Raw genomic sequence first — 20,961 nt, forward strand, 5'->3', positions numbered from 1 at the left:
AGTGAACCAACAAGAGCCAACACCCCAAGGTGAGAGGACACGCGATGACCTCGGGAGTCAGAAGGCACCCAGTGTGGCCGGGAGGCAGCCAGCAAAGGGTGGGGGGTGGGGGTGAGGGGCGAGAGGGCCGCAGCCACCCAATCCTTGGGCCATCCGAAGAGTTGTAAGCGCAGGAGTGATGTGATCGTATTCACCTGCTGAAACTGTTAAGCTAACTTCCGTGTGGGGTCGGGATGGGAAGGAAGCAGGGCCACTAGTGGTGATGCTGGTCCAGTGGCCCAGAAGAGATGAGGGCAGCCTGGGCTTGGGGCTGGAATCGGGGTGGCCGGTGGGCGCCCACAGAAGTGGCCCGACTTGAAGAAAGGCCTCGACGAAGGAGGGCCTCGGGACCCCACGCCAGGGACACAATCATCTCGACAGGCCACCTCAATGCAGCCCCTCAGACTGGCTTAACGGTCCCCAGGACCTAGCCGCCTTCCCTGGCCCCCAGCCCAGTGCCTGGCATGTAGGGGGCCTTCAGTAAGCAGGAAGGAACGGCTTAGCCAGCCGTGCAGGCCCTGCCCGGGCCTCTGCGCCCAGGCCCAGCACGTGGCAGGCCTTCAGGTCCGCTGGCCCTGGTGCCCCGGGAGCCCCACCCCCGCGCGCACCCCAGAGCCCCCCAGGAAGGCCTTCTAGGGAGACCAAACGCCTCCCAGGCGCCGCGGCCCAGAGCTCCTGCTCTTTCTTCCCTGCCTCCAGGACTTCCTGCATGATCTCAGCCGCCAGGCACCCCCAGCCCCCGCCCTGTCTGGGCGCTCCATCTGTAAAATGGATCTAGGAACAGTGGTTCTCCAGCGCCTGCGCCCGACAGCATCTGGGGAAGTCGTTGGTCCGCGCTGGGGGCCAACCCGGGGCCCTGCGCTCCGGGGGAGGGGACGGGACCCGTCGGGGTCCTTCACTTGGCCGAAGCCGAGGCCCCTGCCCGAGGCCGCCAGCCGGGAGGAATTGGTCTGGAAGCTACTCCGCGGCCGCAGGGCCTCCTGGCTGCGGCGGGGGTGGGGAGGTGGGGGGGTGAGGGGTGGGGGGCGGAGGGGGGCTCCCCGGGCCTTGATTTCTCCCGCGGCCCCAGGGGCGGGGCCGGGAGGGGGCGGGCGCGCCGGGGGGACCCTGGCGGGAGAATGTGCGGAATGCGCCGGGCGCATCTACCTACCCCAGGAGAGGCGGGCAGGGGAAGGGGGCCGGCCGAGGGGAGGGGCGAGGGGCGAGGCTCCCGGCGGCCGGAGCAAACCTGTTTGTTCTCCTGCGGGCCGAGCCCAGTCGCGCCTCCTCGCCACCCCGCGCGCTCCCCGCCGCGCCCCCCGCGCCCCCGTGCCCCACTAGCCGGGCACCTGTGCCAGGTAGGGCTGTCGAGGGGCCGTCGGACCCCGCCCGACGGGGAGGCAGCGTGGGGTGGGGGGTGGGGTGGGGTACCCGCCGTGGCCCCACACCTGAGGCCCAGCCCCGTTGCCCGGTCTGGTGACTGGGGACAACTCACGGCCTCAGTTTCCCCCTTCGGAAAACCAGACCCGCTCTGAGCATCCCCCGTCACCCCCTTGGAGGTGTGCTGGGGTTGGTGGGGGGAGGCAGTGCGCTTGGATTTTTCTGGTTTCCCCTGTGACCAGGAGGCTAGCAGGGACGCAGAGGGGGCCAGCGTGCTTTCCGAGGTCAGTGCCCCCCACTTGCTGGCCACCGTGGTCCCTCTGTCATCCCTCTTTCGGGAAGAGATGGTTGGATAAATGGCCTGCAGCCAGGCTGCTCTGAGAGTTGAGTTCAGGCTCACAGGAATGAGGGCGTCTCTGATCAGCTACCTCACCCTGTGTCCATTTTGTGGATGAGCAAACTGAGACCCAGAGGCCGGCCCTGCGTGGGTGGCTTATGAAGGGCAGGTGCTGGGCACCGGGCGCGCTACGGGACGGCCTCCTGGAAGGGAGCTGCTCAGACAGAAGGCGCCGAATCGAGTGTCGCGGCACTATCTGGGGATCTGCAGCGGGCTGGCTCAGTGGCTGGATTGTTCTGATGGGGGCCAGGGGAGCAAAGAGCCTGGTCCTTTTTTTTTGGAGAGAGAGGCTGAAAGCTCGGCTCCTCCCGTCTGCCCTGCTATTTCCCAGCTGGGACGCCTGGCAGCTCCCTCGTCCAGAAGGTAGCACTGTGGGCTGCCTCCCACTGGGGTTCCTGGGGACTCAGACGGGGTAGGTGGATGGGTGGGTGGGGGCTGGGTGGGCTTTGGGGCATCAGCTGAAGTGCACGTCGGAGTTGTGTTCTCCCTGAGCCGTTTAGTTTGCCCTTAATCTTGATATTGGCATCTCCGGGCTTGTGAAGCCGATGGAGGGTGGGGAGTGTGCCCACACGCTGGGGACGCCGAGCCCCTCCCATCCCCGCCTCCACCCCCAGCAATAGTACTGTAGGGCCTGCTCAGAGCTCTGCCTGCCTTTTAGAGGCAAGTGGCCAGATGCACAGACCTACCCCAGGTGTGGGCTGGGCAGACACATCTCACTTGCCCCAGGCCCCCTGGGACCTGTCCCATCCCTTCCTTCTAGCCCTGGTCCAAGCCCCTTCTTGGCCTGGTCTGGCCTGTGAAGCCTGGCCCTGGCTAGGGCCTCTCGCTTTAACTGCATGGCTCTGATGGGCGCCAACCTGTGTCAGGCTAGGCATACAGCAAGTGCTTAAGCTGTGTTCCTTCCCATCTGCCAGACATCCATGAGGCAGTGACAGGTGGCCGATGACCACATAGGCTGCCGTGGCTCTGACCCACACAGGCAGGGGTTATGGGAGCCCAGGGCAGGAGGAGCACATCTAGTTGGGAGGCTCAGGGCAGGCTTCCTGGAGGAGGGGGCCTTGGAAGCAGGAAAAGGAGCTCAGTAGCCAATGGTTAAGCCCCGACCCCCTAATCCCTGCATGTCTCTCAAGGTCCCTTGAGTCTAGCCTCCCCAGCAGAGCTCGCCTTATGCCATTCCTGTGAATTGTCCACCCAGAGCTGGGTTACGGGGGGCTGAAGAGAAATTGGACCCGGGCCCTTGCCCCAGGAGTGACAGTCAGATGGGGGAGACAGATAAGCCACTCAATAAGGAGCTTCCACCTGAATTGAAGTGACAGCAGTGGCTGTCCCCTTCATTTCCTGCTCAGCTCTAAACAGAGCCCTCTCCTCCCTGCCCCTTCTGCCCCAAGGGTGGCCATCCTGGGGGCAACCAATGTCTTCCCACCACCTCCCCCAGCCCATCTTGTGCAACCCACATTTCTTCCTAGCCCCCTGCCACCCTCCTCTGAACCCTTCTCAGCTGCGGGAAGCTGGAGGCCTGCTGCACCCTTCCCGACTTGAGGTCCCGCTGTTGACTGGGTCCCAGCCCCTAAGGTACAGGGTCACTGCTGAGCCCTGAGGCTGTCCCCACTGCTGGACCTTTGTGGCATGGGACAGGAAGGTGGCCGGGAAGTAGGAGAGTGCCCATCTACCAGACCTTTGGGTCCCCGTGGTTGGGGGGGACCAAGGGATTTTTTTTTAAGCCAGACTAACACACCCCTGACCATGGCAGACATCAGTAATTGATCATCGGTCATGGCTTTGGGAGCAAGGGCTTTGATGATTGCTCCCACAGTGACCCCAGAGGGAAGGTGGGCGACCCGGAGCCCAGACACACAGCCTCTGGACTCCTCGGTTTCCGCGCCGGCTGTGGGGCAGCCACGGTGGCCAGGGGTGAGGTCGGGGGCCGGTGGGCAGGACAAGCTGACCAGGAACAACTTTGAAAAGCTCTCTGCTTGTCTACACCACCAAGGTGTCCATTGTCACTCCACGGCTCAGACGGTGGTGACAGGACACTGCGGTCTTTGGTTGATTTTCAGATCTTTCTGTCGGGGTCAGGTGAGCTTTCCCTTTGCTTTTCAAAATCTCGCCTTTGCACTCTGTGCTTTGATTCAATTGGGAATGTGCAGGAAGTTGGTAAGGATTGAACCGAGAACTCCCCGGAGGCCTTGTCCGGATTGTCCAGGGTTGTCAACATTTTGCCACATTTTTGGATTAGGTTTCCTCAGGAAGGGGGAAGTTGATATTTTGTGGTGAGCCCTTGTGTGAGGGGAACCTTCCTCTGGAGAGTGGCCGTGGGGGTCAGGGGCTGGGCTTGGCAGCCGCACAAATGGTGAAGCATTTTTGGATCACGGGTGCCAGCCCGGTCCTGGCCCCAATAAACGCAGCCAAGTCCCCACGTGGCCACCTGGGCTGGCCTTCGCTGGGGCTGAAAGCGCCACGCCGGTTAATGACCTTTCAGATGTTTCTAGCGTTTGGTGGCTTCAAAGTCAGTCTCACAACCAAGGTCACTGTCCTTGAGGTGGGGTAAGGGCGGAGTCAGCTCATTTCTCTGAAGAGAAACCAAGGCACAGAGAGGGGCCCGCTCCAGACCATTTGAGGATTGGAACTGAGCGGGTGGCTTCATCTCCCACGTGCACGTTTGGGCGCTGGTGAAGCATTTTTGGATCACGGGTGCCAGGGTGCCGAGAGGATTGAGAAGCGGCCTGGGGGGTGGGGGTGGCGTTGAAGGGGCCAGTGTTGGTGGATGAGAGACTGGAGGATGCAGGGACTGATAGGCAGGCGTCGCATGTAGGGGGCACGCGGGGGGTTCGGGGGCCAGAGGGGCTGCAGAGGGAGCCGCCCTCAGGTCTCACTGACACCCGCTGGGCCCCCGGGACAGCCAGCCCGGGCGGAAGGGAGAGGAGGCGGGGCCTATGGGGCCGGCTGGCGGTCTCTGGTGGGGGCCCTGCCCCGTGCACTCCTCGCTGCGGGCCCCGGGACTGTCAGCTCAGCACGCCGCTTTCTGATGACTAGCTCAGTTTCCCCCAGAGCTTGATGTGGCCGAGGGTTGCTATGGAGAGGGCAGGCCCAGTTCCAGCCACCAGAACGGGTATCCCTGGTGAAAATGCTGACACCAGTCAGTGTCTGCTTTAGACTTCCAAAAAAAAAAAAAAAAAAAAGCCAACAGATACCAGGAAAGGCTGGACTGGCTCCTCTGCTTCTGCCCCACCCCGGGGCTCCAGTCTGCCTCCCAGCACCCAGCCTGGTGGCAAACTTTCAGGAAGTGGCAAGGAAGGAAACAAAAATGCCATCTCTTGCTCCTGTCTGGGCCTCCATCTACTGATCTAACAGTTAGGGTGGTGAGAGGAGGTAAGGGTTGGCAGTCTGGGGTCCTGAGGGCAGGAAGGTGAGGGGGAGGTGAGGGAAACGCCTGGGGGGCGGGGGAAGAAAACCAGGTGGGAGCGCCCCGGGGACGGGTGGTGGCTGGGCGCTTCTCTAACTTTCACCTTCACTCCTGTTCGCTGGTAACTTGGCCACTGAGAGGGCGGCGCAGGTAAGGATGAGTTTTCTGCAAAGGCTGAATGGGCCGGGCTAGGAAGGAATTGGTGGATGTTCTTGGAAGAAGGAGAGCGAGTGTGTGGGGGTGTGTGTGGGCGGCAGACCCGGGAGGTCCCCCCGGGGATCGCCCTCCCTCCTTCGGGGCTCCCACTCACCCATCCCAGACAGCAGCCACCCAGAGCCCCTCCAGGCTGACGCCGAGAAGTCTAGGTTCTGGGGTGCTGGCGGTGGAGGTGGGGGCGGGGGGAGGTAAAATTCCAGACTTTCATGCAAAAGTCATTTACCTGTAAAGTACATTTACAAACAGGCCCCTCGCCCCACCCCCCGCCCCCCACCTCCCCTCTAGCTTTCTTTTTCCATATTACATTTTTTTGGCCCCTGCTGCAACCCAAATCTCCTCCGGGCCAGAGCTCACCCGGGGGTCCTGGGAGCTGAGCTGTGAGCCGCAGATGAGACCAAGCCTGGGCCTTGGCGGGGCCTGAGGTCTCAGCGGCCACCCAAGCCGGTGGGCCCATCAAGCTCTGCAGTCATCTGAATCTTGGAAGTGCCAGCTCTGTCCCCCTCCGGGAGGAAAGTCACCTGACTGCTGACTTGTCAGGATGGCCTGACACCCTCCCCCCTCCCCAAGAAGTGGGGCCCCAGGAGGTGGCTCCATTAGAATGTCCTGGTCCTGTCCCTCACGCCCTTTTGGCCCAGCGACAACTGGTGAAAAGTTTCAGATCACGCCGGCGGTTGCACTTCTTGGCTTTAAGCAGGCCCCAGCCCCTCACGCCCCCGGTGAAGCCAGAGCTATCCCCTCCTCTCCTGGGCCTCTGGCTCTTGGGGCGGGAGGGGGATTCCAGAGGGAGAACAATGGAGCCAGGAGGGAGCCTCGGCAAAGTGCCATTGCCGGCTTTTCTCTGGGCCCAGCCTGAGCCCTGGGGCCCCAGCGATGAGCAGAGGGGCTGGGCCCAAACTTCGGGTGCAGGGGCGGGGGTGGGGGGGGGTGCTCTGAGGCCCTCCCGCAGCCACGGATTACTGGGCTCCTTGTCCAGTGCTCTTTCCCGACCGCTGAGTTGGAGGAGACAGTGGTAGGAGTGGCTTTGGGTCAGGGGCTCCCTGCCGTCCCTGTGTGGAGGACCTGGTGCCGCCCTTCCCGGGAAACCCTTGGGGACCTCTCTCGGGCCCTTACTCCCCAAGGGAGGACCCTTATCTGGAGGCTGAAAGGCATTTAAAAAAATTATTTTTATTGAAAAATATCCATGCACATACAGTCCCTACATGGTATAAAATCAATCAGTGGCTCAGAATATCATCACATAGTTGTGCATACATCACCATGGCCATTTTTTTGGGGGGGTGCATGGACCAGGAATCGAACCCAGGTCTCCCGCATGAAAGGTGAGCACTCTACCACTGAACCGCCTGTGCACCCACCATGATCATTTTTTAGAACATTTGCATTGCTCCAGAAAAAGAGATAAAAAGAAAAACCTCATACATCCCATACCCCTTACCCCTACCTCTCATTGGCCACTAATTATTGCCCTTATTTTTTTTTACTCTTCTGTGCATACCCTGCATAAAGGGAGCATCAGACACAAGGTTTCACAGTCACATTGTAAATGCTTATGTAAATAGTTATACGGTTGTCTTCAAGAATCAAGGCTACTGGAACACAGCTCTACAGTTCCAGGTACTTCCCTCCAGCCTCTCCAACACACCATGAACTAAAAAGGGATATCTGTATAATGCAGAAGAATAACCTCCAGGATAACCTCCTGATTCTGTTTCAAATCTCTCAGCCATTGACACTTTAGTTTGTCTAATCTGAAAGGCATTTGCCTGAAACTCACCCAAAGAGGACCCTGGCGACTGTTTTGGAGGGTGGCCACAGAGCACGGGACCTGGCCACAGTTCTTTTCCCCTCCCACCCGGAAGCCCTCCAGATTGCTCTCAGACAGAGCTTTACTGACAGTTGGCCTGGGGACTGGGCTGAGCCCAGCTTCCTTGCCCAACCACCACCCCCCGCCCCCGCTTTCCTGGGGTCTACTCAAGTTCTCGGAAGAAGCCAACCCACCTGAGCTTAGCCGAGGGGACCCTAGGTGGGCTGGCATGGGACGGCAGCTGATCCACACTGAGGGTCCCGGGATGGGGTGACACTCGGGGTACGCATGCCCCTCCATGCCCATGGCGGGCTCTGCTCAGTCCCCAGCACGCCCTGCCTGGGCTTGTCTGAAGGAGGGTGGCCTTGTGCTCAGCCCCCCGTCATCTCTCACTGGATGACCTTCCTCGGTGGGGGGCTCGGTGCCATTTGGGGAGGTGGGGACACAGGTAGTGGGGCCAAATGCCTGGGTGAGCGGCTGTGCCCAAGAGCCGGAGCTGAGCAGGGCACCAATTCCACAGAACTTTCTCCAAGGTGCTCTTGTATCTGGGAGACAGAACCCATCCCCGTGGGGCGCTGGGGTGCCCCTCCTCCCGCCCCCACTCTCTCTTTCTCTGTCTCCCCTGCAGCAGCCAAGCAATGGCATCACTGCCACCTCCCCTGGCACCTCACATCACTCCTTTCAGGCCCAGGGGCCCCTTCCCTGAGATGTCAGCCGGGCAGCCTGGAGAGGCTGCACCTAGCAGGGAGGAAGAGCCTGTCACCGTGTCCCCCACCCAGCCCTGCCAGGGACACTTGCCCTGGCTGCTTCGCCATGGCCTCTCAACTGGCCTGCCCCAGACCCCACCCGCTGGCTAATGGGAGAGGGGGAAGGAGTGGGACGAACAGGGCTGGGGGCAGGGCCCTGCCTCTTGGGGAGGTGGTACTGGACAATCTGGACCCGGGCAAGGGGGCTTGTACGTGGAGGGTGCTTGTGTACTGGGGCCTTTGACTAGTGGGGCTCCAGGGGTGTGCCATGAAGAACAACTGGTATGGAAGTGGCTGGAAGAGTCAACAGGGTGAGTTGGGGTTCCCCAGCTAGCAAGACTTTCCCCTAGCAAGGCAGAAGGGGCTGCCCAGTGTTCCAACTAGAGATGGACTCATGGAGCCCATTTGAAGACGAGGCCACCCATCAGTGTCACGCCACTCAAGCTGGGGACAGATCCCAGGGAGTGCCTGCAAGCTCCCTCCTGGGAGTGTCCTGTCCGGAGGAGGCCCAGCAAGCAGGGCTGCAGGCAGCATGTCGGCTGGGTCACAGGTCTGTACCCCTTTATAGATGAGGAGACTGAGGTTCAGAGTGGGACCCAGGCAAGACCACTCAGGAAAGGGACACAAGATGTGAGTGGAGGACACAGTCAACGGAAGGGTGCTCTCAGGCTGGGCAGCATCCTCCAGATGCCAGGGTGGCCGGAAGTAGTTTAAAGGGGCCCCAGGTTCCCAGAGGAGAAGGAAGCCGGGACGGCCCAGCCAGACGGGAGAGCCCCTTAGTTTTTGAAGGCAGCTGGCGATGGCAGCATCACAGGGACCACCTCAGCTCATTCACTACCTTTCTGGCGGGCTGAGCCAGGAAGGTGCATGCGTACCACTCAGATTTCTTCTTGAATTCTTCTTTGCCTTTTATTCTGTCACAGGTGGTGGGCGAGGCGCGCTGAGGGAAGGTGAGTGGTTCCTGGACAGCGTGGAGGGGTGACTGCAGGCAGGTGGCGCCGCTTGGGTTCCGTGGGACTTGCAGGTCTGAGTGCATAGGGCAGGCCCTGGGTGGCCGTGGGGGTCTGGAGAAACTCGCTTCCCACCCACCCCCGGAGAGGACTTGGGGTGGCCTATGGGTGTTGGCCGCCGATGCCCAGCGCCGCAGCCTTGGAGGCTGCCTGAGCCACCCGGATCCCGTCCCTTTGCCTGAGTTTTCGATTCTGTCGTGGGTGGGGTTGGTGGAGGGAGGGGTCTCTTCTGTGGGCTGAGGCTGCCTGCTGGGCCCGTGGCCTCGGGACAACTTGGGTTTCCTCCCCGAGACACGCCGTGTGGCTTCAGTGCAAGGGGGAGGCCCACCCCACTGCGGGCAGGGAGGCTCCAGGCAGGGTGCTCACATTGTGTGCTCCCCAGCCCGCCTCCCGGGGACATCCTAGGGCGTGAACTTTGAGCCTGGGACGAGGGTCCTAGAGCATGTAACCCCCCGCCCCCACCACACACACACACACACGATCTCTGCCCATGGCCACACGAGCAGTGCCCCCAAACACACACACACACACAGTGTACAAGAGCAGGAGCACGTGTCCCAGGCCACACCCCACCCCCGCCCCCCTTGAGGGTAATCAGTGCTGCCCCAGGTCCTGGCAGGGCCCTCCTCCTCCGGGCAGGGTCTGGGCCCGAGGCACTGACTCGGGATTCCCCCTCGCCCCCCGCTGGCACCTGGAATATTCTGGCGGCTTCCCGCACGCACGCCTCCCTGCGCTGCTCCCCTCCTCCCTCCCTCCCGGGCGGCCCCGCCGGGCCTCCGCTCCGCGACAGGGATCACTGGGCCCGGCAGCCCCAGCTCCCGCTGCACAGGGCACAAGCACCCCGCCTGCTTTGTCACAGGCGAGGTACGCGCCCGCTGTGGGGAAGTACGGCACCTGGGGAGGAAAGCACTGCCCTGCACATGCCCTTCCCTGTGCTTTGTTTTTTTCCTTTTGTTGTTGCTGTTGTTTACCATTTCTTACTGTGAACTGTAACATATATCCAAGCAGGCAGAGAAAAAAAGCAATAATTCTCAAAGCGTACTTTAAGTAGTCACAGCATGAATCCCAGAGTTTGTCACAGGCTTCCATTCTGCCATCTCCGATTTTCCTTTTGGCTGCTCCAAAACCCCCGAGGCTAGAAGGAATAGTCATATAGGGATTCAGCAGTCATACTAGTTTGTTAAATCCCATTCTCTGTGTTCTACCTCCTCCTTCTCCTTTGGTCCTTCCCCCACTCTATGGGGATCTTTGAGCAATGCCCGTTCTGCCTTTTTCATGCTGAGAAGGGGTGTCCACACTAAAGGACAAGGGGATGTAATTAATTGATAATCTTGGAGAGGCTGGTCCCTCTGGGCTTCTTTCCCTGTGCTTTTTAATGCATAGATATATTTTATGTACATTGCATCATCCCACAAGTCTTGCTTTAGAATCTGCTTTTCACTTAATGATCTGTGAGAAACCTGTTTGAAGGCATGTTGAATCTATAGCAGTGGCATTTTTCATAGCTGCATAGTATTTCCTTGAACGGATGGGCCATAGTATGTTTAAATACAGCTGGTGGGCACTTGGGTTCTATCCAGACCTGTTCTACTCAGCCCTGGGCCAACATCTTCTTGTCTATGGCTTTGTTCCCCTCATGTGGCCGTTTCCAGAGTATTCTGCACATACAGACCACTGGCCTCCAGGAAGCTCTCCACATCACCCCCTGCCAGCTCCCTCCCCATCAGCAGTGCCTGACGTGCCTGCATTCTCTGAGGCTGCTCGTGACTGTGGGTGAGGACTGTCCCCAGCTGTCCACTCTCACGGACGCCATCCTGTGCCGCTCTCTGTAGAGGGCCCTAACGAAGTACCACGACGGGACTGTCCCTGGCCTCTTGGTAGCTTCTGCCAGTTGACCGGTCATCCCTGGAGTTCCTGGACTTATAGAGAGCGTTGCTGCAACCCCTGCCTCCTCTCTCTGCACCTGTGTCCATCTGTGTCACTTCTCTCCTTCTTAGGACCCTGGTCAGATTGGATTAGAGCCCACCTTACCTCATTGTGGCCTCATCTTCTCTGAACTCATTCCATCTGCAAAGACCTTGTTTACAAGTAGAGTGACACTCATAGATACTGGGGCTCAGAGCTTTGGCATATCTTTTGGGGGACCCGATTCACCCCGGAGCACCAGGAAAGGGGGGTGGTGATTCCAAGAGGAAAACTCAATGTCAGGTATGTTGGGAGCTGCGGGGCGCCCCGGCCCTGCCCTCCATGAGGCTGGCAGAGGGAGGGGGGACAGGTCAAGCTGGGAAGACTTGGGTCAGCAGTGCCTGAGGAGTTGGGCGGCAGGGAGAGCCCCAGGAAGCAATGCTGGCCTGAGGGCAGGGCGGGTTCAGCTCCGGGTGGAGTTGGGAGGGCATTCCAGGTGGAAAGGGGAGGACACGGTGATGGTGGAAAGATTCTGCCCTGGCCGTGATCTTTCTGGCTCTCTCAGATCTGTTCTCCCATCAAAACAGAAATCTGTCTTCTGAAACACAGCCCGGCCTGAGGGCAAGGCGCCAGGGTGGAGGCTGTGCCGAGTCCTGGGTAGGGAAGGAGTTTTCCAGCAGCCTGGGGCCCTGGGTGGGCTTGATTTGGCAGAAATCTTCCAGGCAGTGGCGCCATCGAGTTTCTGAGAAGCTGAGGGGAAACTGGAAGGAGTCTGTCTTTGGGATGCCCTGCAGCTAAGAGATGCCAGAAGCTACGTCCTGGTGGGAGTGGCAGGGACCCCCAGGCCGAGGAATGGGGGGCCCTCCTTGTCCCAGCGGAGGTGGGAGGCTCAGCCAGCCAGTTGGTGGCCCCAGGAGTCAGAGGGACTGAGGCCTCGGTCTGCAGTGGCTTGCCTTGGTGCAGACCCAGTCCTTCTGTCCTGCTTGGTGGGGCTGCTCCATGGGCTGCTGGGATGAGGATGGACAGCTGGGCCTTGGATCACCTGTGGAGCGAGTCCTGCCTCCCAGAATTCCGTCTGGCCTGGCCACCCACCCAGCTCTTCGGCTCTGTCCTGCTCCTTTGTGACAATTACTCGGGGGCCAGCTCTGGCTGACATGGCTCATTTGGGTTGCCCTCGGCCTCTGCCCTGCCCAGTACAGCGGGCCCCACATCAGGGGGCCCCCAGGTTCGACCCCCACGGAAACATTTCCGAGCCCTGCCAGCTGGCAGTGGGGACAGGTACCCACTTAAACATTGGCTCATTCCATCTTCGTGTCCATCCTGAAAAGTAGGCTTTTCATTCCCATTTTGCAAATGAGGAAACTGAGGCAGCTCTGAGAGGCTGTCTGACTTGCCCCCGCGGTGAGAGTGACAAGTCTGTCAGCCCCTTGCCCTCCCCCACTCCCCGACCGTGCATCTGTCCTCCAGGTGTCCCACCCTCGGGTGCATGCCCCTGCCTTGCCTTCTGGGCCTGGGCAGTATCTGGGGGAGCTCCGTGAAGGCTCCCCCCTGCAAACTCTCTTCTCCCGGGGACCACCAGTGCTTGCCGGACACCCAGGCCTCCACCCACAATGGCCACCCCTGCTGCCCAAAGAACATTCTGGACAGTCTTGGTGTGCCAGGGGCCACTGCGAAGCCTTGGAGCCCAGCCAGTGACCCTCGAGCCGTTGCAGACACATTAGGGGATGAGCCGTGTGCATGTCTTTTGTCCCCAGGAGCCCTGTCGAGCCCCCCGAGAAAGGGCCGCAGAGGAGATATGATGAGCATCTCGGCGCTCGGCCGCGGCCTCAAAGGTGAGGGAGGGAGGGCCGGAGAGGGGGGATCCCCTGGGTCCCGGGGCCCTGGGCTCCCCTTCTGAAGTGTCCTTGCCTTGCCCGCCCCACGCCGCCAGGGAAGGCCCTATCGCCCGGTGAGGAAGAACGCAACAACGTCCTCAGGCAGATGAAGGTGCGCACCACGCTGAAAGGGGACAAGAGCTGGATCACCAAGGAGGACGCCTCCGAGGGTCGCACCATGTAAGGCGCTCGGCCACAGGACCCCCCACCCCCACCCGGGGCAGTGATGGCGGTGGGAGAGACCCTGCCCCCTGGGAGGTCCCCTGGAGCTTGGGGACAGTGGGCAGGGTGGGCCCCGTGGCCTGGCCAATGGCAGAGCCCGGGGGCCACTGTTCGGGGGTCCCTTCTTTCTCCAGAGAGCTGCCCTCCAGCCGGAACCGCGCCACGTCCTTCTCATCGGCGGTGGACGTCCAGAAGGCCAGGTAAGGGGCTGGGGACTGTCGTGCAGCATGGAGGACGAAATGTCCCAGGAGGTAGGACAAAACTGGATGAAAAGGAGAACCAGTGCGGGAGAGCAGCAGTCCAGGGGTTCCAGAAAGAGAGGACGACAAGCCGAGGGGGAGGAAGCCGTTGGCCCTCGGTCCAGGAAGGGGCGCTGGGGAGGCTGGGGGTTGAAGTCCACACCGCGGGGCGCCCCTCACGCAGCTCCGCTCCCCCTCCAGCTCTCAACCAGGGTGGGAAGGGCCCTTACCGAGGAGAGGACAGACAAGGAAGACAAAGGTGGGGTCCGTGTAGAGCTGAGCCCGCAGCTCCGACCCAAAGCCCCGTCCATTCCTGGACAGGAACACCCTCTGTCTGGAGTCCCCAAGTCCCTGCCCAAGAATAAGGAAACTCCTTGATGGTGGGTGTCCTGCCCTTCCGGCTGTGGCACTGAGCCGTCAGCGCCTCGGCTGCTCCCAGGCAGGAGGCCCCCAGCCCCCGGAGCCTGGCATTTCCCATCTTCCGTCCCGGCACGTGGGGGTGGCGGGCATTCATGGGGCTGGGGCAGGGAAGAGACGGCTTTTGGCTCCCTCCGGCTCATCTCGGCCTCGTCCCTCTGGGCCTTGTGAGCCTGGAGGGGGCCGGGGTAGGACATCAGGACTTTGCAAGTCCTTGGGGCTGACCCGACATCCTGGGTCCCCAAGAAGAGCTCTCCCTCCGGGCGTCGAGCGTGGCCCGAGCTTTGGGGAGCACTGGAGGGCCTGAGGTGCTGGGGTCTTTGTCCCCTGGTTCCCCCCTCCCCGCATCGGGACCCCTCCAGCCACCACCCTCTGCTGTAGGCGGGGCTGGAATAAAAGAAGCCTCGCTGCACTTCACGCTTAATTTCCCCCCGGCAGGCCTCCGGACACCAGGGCTCCCACTGGCTACATCATCAGGTAGGTGACTGCAGGGCCCAGGTGTTCTCCCCATGCCAACTCCCCCACCCCAACTTCTCACCCCTGCACCCCTGTCAGGGCACTTCACTGAGCTGCTTCTCCTGGTCTCTCTCTCTCTCTCTTACTCTTCTCCCTTATATAACTTTTATATAACTTTTTAAATTGTATAATATAACATATATACAAAGCAAAGAAAGAAAGAAGCTATAATTTTCAAAGCACTCTTCAACGACTAGTTACAGAAGATCCCAGAGTTTGTCATGGGCTACCACTCCACCATCTCTGCCTTTTCCCCCTCTACCTGCTCCAGCTAAGACTCTATAAAGGTTTCCTGCCCTAAGTTTGCCTTCCTGGAACCTCTAATTCCTGGAGGCTTCCAAGCTAGACAAATCCCAGAACTCAGAGGGACCACCCTCTCTAAAGTAGCCCCCCCATCCTTTGGTGTGGACACTCCTTCTCCGGGGCTCTCTTTTAGGGGAGTGTTCACCAAGCCCATACACAGCTCGTCGCAGCCCCAGCAGCACTTTCCCAAGGCTAATGGAACCCCGAAGAGGTGTGTTCTCGGGGGGCCGGGCCGATGGGGGCCGACGGGGAAGGCGGGAGTCTGGAGAGAGGGCCCAGCCCCAGCTCACGACACAGAGGGGCTCGGTCCACCCCTGGGAGGGGGCTGAGGGGGGTGGGGGGTGCAGCACGGGTTCTGAGCCGGGGCCACCAGCGAGGGGAAAGGCCAAGGAAGCCGAGTCACCAGGCTGCTTCCCAGAAGCCTTTGGGGCCTGTGGCACAGCGGAACGTCTTGCCTCCTCAGCGCTGGCAGTCCCGTGAGGGCAGCTAGTGCTGGGGGTCCCCGGCCCTTGTCCTCTGGCTACAAGATGACCACGGAGGATTACAAGAAGCTGTGAGTTGACCGTCTCCACCCCGTGTCCCCTGCAGAAGGAATGAGCCTAGCCACGGGGCCCTTGAGGCAGCTGGCAGCTGGCCTCTGGGCACAGCCTTGGGGGAGCTAGTCCCACCAGCCTGAGACCCTCAGCCAGTCACCCACTAAGGGAGGGGTGGTGCGGTAAGGGGATCCCCCCAGGAGGGCCCTGCACCCCCTCCACTCCTCCAGCTCACAGCCGGGGCCGGGCTGGTGACCCCAAAGACGCTTTCTGCCCAAGTCTGCATATACGTTTATATTCCTGCACCTAAATGTTTGGGGTTCCCCCTGAAGCTCTCCTGGGGTCCCACTCAAAGGCACCCTCCTGTGCACCCAGTGGGGAGGGCTGTGGGCAGAGCTGTGGGGCCTGCCCACAGTTCTCTGCTTTGCCTGTCCCTGGCACCGCTGTGCAGCAGGGCAGGGTGGCTGGGAAACCTTTCTGGGACATGGGAAGGCAGGGAGACAGAGGAGGGCCAGCTCTCCAGGAGGAAGAAATGGCCCCAGCGAAGGCCCCCAGGGGTGGTGGAGGCCGGGAGGGGCAGTCTGTGGGTGGGGGCAGGGCGGGAGGTGGGGGGGACAGGAGCAGCTACCCCTGCCAGCATTCTCAGCCCTACTCCCCCTGTCACTCCGCCCTAGGGCCCCCTACAACATCAGACGCAGCTCTTCCTCGGGGGCTGCGGAGGAGGAGGAGACACCCTTCTCTTCGGATGAGCAGAAAAGGAGGTAGCACGGGTCCACAGGGCTTCCCAAAGGGAGGCTGCCCACACGTGGGGTGTGCCGGGCGGGCCCGGCCAGGCCAGGGACTCCGGGTCAAACACCTGTCACCCCAGGCAAGGCCCCTTCTGTCTCCAGCCGCAACTCCAGCTTGTGCCCCTGCCACCCCCCTCCTGTGGGCACACATGGCTCCTGGGCACCCTAAGGGATGAATGGTCCATCAGGGGTCCCTAGCCGCCCCCCACCCCAGTGGGCCGCGATGGAGAGGGACTTCCAAGCCCAGTGCCTTCTTTTATTTATTTTTTAATCACATAGCTATATATCTATCATCATGATCATTTCTTAGCACATTTGCATCAATTCAGAAAAAGAAATAAAAAGAAAACAAACAAAAAAATTCATACATACCATACCCCCTTACCCCTCCCTTTCATTGATCACCAGCATTTCAATCTAAATTTATTTTAACATTTGTTCCCCCTATTATTCATCTTTATTCCATATGTTCCTCTCATCTGTTGACAAGGTAGACAAAAGGAGCATCAGACACAAGGTTTTCACAATCACACAGTCACACTGTGAAAGCTGTATCATTATACAATCATCTTCAAGAAACATGGCTACTGGAACACAGCTCTACATTTTCAGGCAATTCCCTCCAGCCTCTCCATTACATCTTGAATAACAAGGTGATATCTATTTAATGCGTAAGAATAACCTGCAGGATAACCTCTCGACTCTGTTTGGAATCTCGCAGCCACTGACACTTTATTTTGACTCATTTCACTCTTCCCCCTTTTGGTCGAGAAGGTTTTCTCAATCCCTTGATGCTGAGTCTCAGCTCACTCCAGGATCTCTGTCCCACATTGCCAGGAAGGTCCACACCCCTGGGAGTCATGTCCCATGCAGAGAGGGAGAGGGTGGTGAGACTGCTTGTCGTGTTGGCTGGAGAGAGGGGCCACATCTGAGCAACGAAAGAGGTTCTCTTAGGGGTGACTCTTAGGCCTAATTTTAAGTAGGCTTGACCTATCCTTTGCAGGATTAAGTTTCATATGAACAAACCCCAAATTTGAGGCTGAGCCCAGCACCTTCTGTGTGCCTTTGGCTCCAGCTGAGGAAATCAAAGCCCCAGGCCCGGCCTGCATCCACTGCCACTGCATGGCCACCTTACTGGGGCCTGGGCTGGGAAGCCCAGCAGAGCACCCCCACACCCCGGCTGGAGGCCCCTGGCATGATCTGTGATTGCTGGGGTGGCCCTGAGCCAGCCTGGGTACAGCCCAGGCCAGGCTGGTGAGACCCGCCCAGCTTGATGCCATCCAATGCGCCACCCCCGCCTTGTGCCCCCCAGGTCGGAGGCCGCGAGCAGCGTGGTGAGGAAGACACTGCCCCGGGAGCACTCCTACGTCCTGTCGGCTGCCAAGAAAAGCGCTAGGTGAGCCTCACCCCTGGCCCCCTGGGAGTCTCAGATGCACTTTCCAGAGGACACAAGGGTGTGTGCCAAGGCGGGGGGCTGTGCCAACACACTGTCTCTCTGTCTTCCTTGCAGCAGTCCCACCCAGGAGACACAGGTCCCGTTTCTCGCCAAGCGGTGCGTGTCAGCCTCCAGCCCCCGTCAGCAGGGAAATCAAGGGGCTCATGGGAGGGCACAGGGGTGGGCAGGGCTGCTGGCAGCTCCGTGGTGGCATGAGCCTGGCCGACGGGACATTAAAGCCATGGCGTGTGGCTGGAAAGTTCCATTTGTCCAGGGCTAACAGGGCTGAGCCCATGGCTCCATAAAGCCCACTGCATTTCCCAGAGCCCTCTGGGGTCTTGATGCAAAAGGAGCTCCAGGGGTCCAGAGGGTGGTTCCATCGGGAGCCCCCTGTCCAGCTGGGTGCAGGGAGGTGTCTGCTATCCCTCCATCAGCCAGGCAGTCGCTGGAAAGCACAGGTGGGGGGGGTCTTCTCCTTGGTCTCTGTGTCTCTCGCCCCACCCCCTGCTCTCATGCTGCTGCCTGGTCCCCCCACCACCACCTAGACCTCCTAGAGTAGGGAGGCAGGCAGGAACACAGGTGGCCGTGGAAGAGGCCCATCATGATGAGCACCCACAGAGAAAGGGAACATGACCCCCTCCTCCCCCCCTGCACCAAGGCAGTGAGGCGTGCCAGGGCCAGTGGGAGAAAAGTTCCCCTGGGAGGTGACCATGATGGGCCCAAAAAGGTGACACCTTTGGTGGAGGAGGGGGATAGTCTAGGGGTGCAGGGAAGAGAAGGACTCCAATTCTAGAGAGCTGAGTTTTAGGGGCCTTTGGTGGGGCGGCAGGTGGAGAAGCCAGCAGGCTCAGTGTCCCGGGCCAAGGGGCTGGCGGCTGCAAAGGCCGGGAATGGGACCAGCTGGCTGTGTTGGAAGAAAAAGGTGGGGAGGTGACAGGGGCTGGGGTGCTGTGACTGTCCCTTGTCTCTTTAGCTGGAGCCTAGGCTGCCCCTGAGCCTGGTCTTGGAGGGCTGGGTCCATTAGGCACCAAACGAAAATGTGCCCTTCAAACGCTGGCCTGCTCGAGGGTGGCCAAGAAGGCTGCTGGTGTCCTGGGGACACGCTGTGCATCTCTCCTCTTCTCACCCAAAGGGTTGAGGTCGTGGAGGAGGATGCACCTTCTGAGAAGAGCTGGGACCCGCCTGCCCTGGCAGGAGCCTCTCCCAGCCTCAGCAGGTACTCGGTGGCTCCTGTCTGCCCAGGGTCAGTGACCCCACGTGTCCAGTGCCAGGCTCTGGATCCCGAAACCTGTCACCACCTGTCTGGCTGGCCGTCCCAGGGCTGAAAGTGGCAGAACAGCCTGGCCTCCAGGGAGGGAGTGCTGCGCTTTTGTCCCTGGGGTACTTATCTGTGTCATCTTAACCCTTGTGCCACCGAGCCCAGTGACAGCCCAGCAACATCCGAGAAGAGTCTGAACTGTGGGGCCTGACGGGAAAGGGCAGGAGGCCCCACCATCCCCAGTGCCCTGCCTGCACCTGCCTGAGGTGGGAGTGGGGGTGAAGGTGGGGGCTGATGCTCATGGCGACCTTCTTTGCCAGCATGGATGGAGGCAGAACCCAAGTGGCCCGGGCACTTTGGATTGAGCACACATCAAGTGTGCCCAGCTCAGCTGGGAGCCAGGAGCTCAGGTGGGTGCTACGGATGCTCTGGGTTTGGGGTGACAGAGCAGAGGCAGGCAGACAACTTGTGATCTCACTCCAGGTGGGACCTGGATTCATTCTGGTTTCTGGGTCCTGAGTCTCAGGGCAGATAATGGGGCACTCTTTTGGGCAGATGCCCAGAAATCAATATCCCCGTGGGCTTAGCGCCGTTTGGCCCAGATATCACTGCTATTGAAAGCACCTGCCTGGACTGAGAGTGGCCCCTGCCCGGGTCTCAGAGAGGTGCTTCCAAAAAGTCATTTCTGGGGCCCCAGCTGAGCATATCTGGGGTGGTCCAGCTCCCTGGATGATGGGTGGGTGTCTGGGGCTTGAGGGAGATGGATGCTTTGAAGCATCTGCCTTCGGGGGTGGCTGAGGGGGTGGCACCCATGGGCATGAGGTTGCGTGGATTGTTGGAGTTGTCATCAGGAAGGCCTGGGTTAGCAACGCACTCCAAAACTCAGAAGCGTGCCCCAGGGGGCTGGTCAGGAAAGTTGGAGTGGGAGGCCCAGGCTCCCATTAGGGGGCTCAGTTTGATGCTGCTGCCAGTTCTTCCCTCACCTCAGATCCTGCAAACATAGACTATTTTGAAGCCACCCAGGTCGGCTTTCTCCTTGACCCTGTCCCATCAGGCCCTGCACTGGGCCAGGCAGCCACCAACCACCCGCCATGCCCCCATAGGGGGGCCTTCCCGGGTGACACCCATGGGCTATGTCCAGAGTCGGTAGGGCACAGCCAGTGAACAGGTTTGGGCGAAGACCCATCCCTGGCTCTGCTGCTTCCCGGCTGTGGGACCGTCACAAATCACATCACCTCTGGGTGCCTCAGTTTCCCCGCATATGAAACAGGGTCGGCACTAATAGCTGCCTCCCAAGGCTGTCGCCGATACTAAGTGGGATCATTCATTTGAAGCTCTTAGCACAGTGCCCTTCTTCAAAAGCAGAAAGAGGCCGAGCGTGCCCCCTGCTGGCCCCGGAAGGAGGTGCGGCTGTGGGTGCCCCAAGCTGGGCCAGCCCTGCCCACCTGCCTCGGCAGATGGGGAGGGGGAGTTGGGGTGTGGCCTTGAACTTCAGCAGGCACCATGCCCTGTGTTCCCTGAGTGCCTTCCAAAGGCGTGATGGCTTCCAGAATGTTCCTGTCCTCCACTAACTCGCAGCCCAGCAGAGGGGAGGCTGAAGCCCCCCAAGAGGTGCCCTTTGAGCAGGGTCTTGAAAGCAGAGTTTGAAGGTGTCAACAAAGGACAGGAAGGAGGGCGCAGGGTGGGGCAACCTGTCTCTTCTTGAAGGAAACCAGAAACACTGGTGAGAAAGTAAGTTTTAGTGGCCTGTGATGGCTTTACTGTCATCATCATCATCACAGGACATGGGAGGAAACCAGAGCCACCCTATCATCCAGTTTCCCTCCTGGCACTTCCAGGAACTACCTGCCTCGCTGCCTTCACCCTGGCCCCTCCAATCCCTCACCCCCAGCACCACCCCATGAGACTCCTGCTCCCCCTGCTCCCCACCCCAGCTGGCCTGCCCTCCTCTGATGCCTCTGGGATGGGATTTGTGCAGATCCTCACGGCCAGGTTTCAGGCCCTGCCATGGGGCCAAGTGCACAGGAGCCCTGTGTCTGCCAGGACCCCGTGGGTGCCACCTCAGGAGCACCAGGTCACTTGCCCTCAGCCCCTGAGTCTCCGACGTGCCCCTCCCACTGGCTGTCACTCAAAATTTGTTCTATCGGTTCCACGGGCATCACATCTGCCACCGGTCACCACCAGCCCCAAATTCAGAATTCAGGCCAGCCTGGCAAATAGCAATTTCAGACACCCCACTGTGCCACAGGCAGGGCTCTCTGCCATCTGGCCCCAACTGGGTGGTCCGGAAGCTGAAGATAGGGCATTGGGGCTGGGAGAGCCCTAGCTGGGTCCCATTTCCACCCAGAAGGAGTCCTTCACTCCCTTCCTGCTGGAGCTGGGACTTGGGCCAGGAAGGCAGTGGCCCCGGCTCAGCTGCAGCACCAAGAAGGCCTGAGGCCAAAGAGAAGAAAAGACCCAGAGTGAAGAAGGGCCAAGGGTCTAGGTGGCCCTTGGT

The 20,961-nt window shown here is 60.3% G+C and overlaps 1 protein-coding gene across 8 annotated transcripts in view; it reads left to right on the plus strand.

The window, feature by feature from the left end:
* Positions 1–20,961, plus strand: part of ZNF185 (zinc finger protein 185 with LIM domain) — a 62,354-nt gene continuing 41,393 nt past the window's right edge. Inside the window, exons 1-15 of one of the 8 annotated variants that reach the window (XM_077145773.1) lie at positions 4,790–5,164; positions 8,888–8,914; positions 10,627–10,747; positions 10,972–11,182; positions 12,634–12,711; positions 12,810–12,933; positions 13,110–13,175; positions 14,070–14,108; positions 14,584–14,661; positions 14,914–15,003; positions 15,658–15,744; positions 17,084–17,167; positions 17,282–17,323; positions 18,339–18,422; positions 18,785–18,874. In XM_077145773.1, coding sequence (XP_077001888.1) covers positions 11,176–11,182; positions 12,634–12,711; positions 12,810–12,933; positions 13,110–13,175; positions 14,070–14,108; positions 14,584–14,661; positions 14,914–15,003; positions 15,658–15,744; positions 17,084–17,167; positions 17,282–17,323; positions 18,339–18,422; positions 18,785–18,874 — 869 coding nt within the window. In that variant the 5' untranslated portion in view covers positions 4,790–5,164; positions 8,888–8,914; positions 10,627–10,747; positions 10,972–11,175. Of the gene's footprint in view, positions 30–1,299; positions 1,377–4,783; positions 5,165–8,887; positions 8,915–10,626; positions 11,183–12,633; positions 12,712–12,809; positions 12,934–13,109; positions 13,176–14,069; positions 14,109–14,583; positions 14,662–14,913; positions 15,004–15,657; positions 15,745–17,083; positions 17,168–17,281; positions 17,324–18,338; positions 18,423–18,784; positions 18,875–20,961 lie in introns of those variants that run through there. The other 7 variants (XM_077145779.1, XM_077145772.1, XM_077145778.1 and 4 more) reach the window with 7 other exon arrangements.

Source organism: Tamandua tetradactyla, chromosome X, assembly GCF_023851605.1.
Source record: "Tamandua tetradactyla isolate mTamTet1 chromosome X, mTamTet1.pri, whole genome shotgun sequence".
In the NCBI taxonomy this organism is placed as follows: domain Eukaryota; kingdom Metazoa; phylum Chordata; class Mammalia; order Pilosa; family Myrmecophagidae; genus Tamandua; species Tamandua tetradactyla.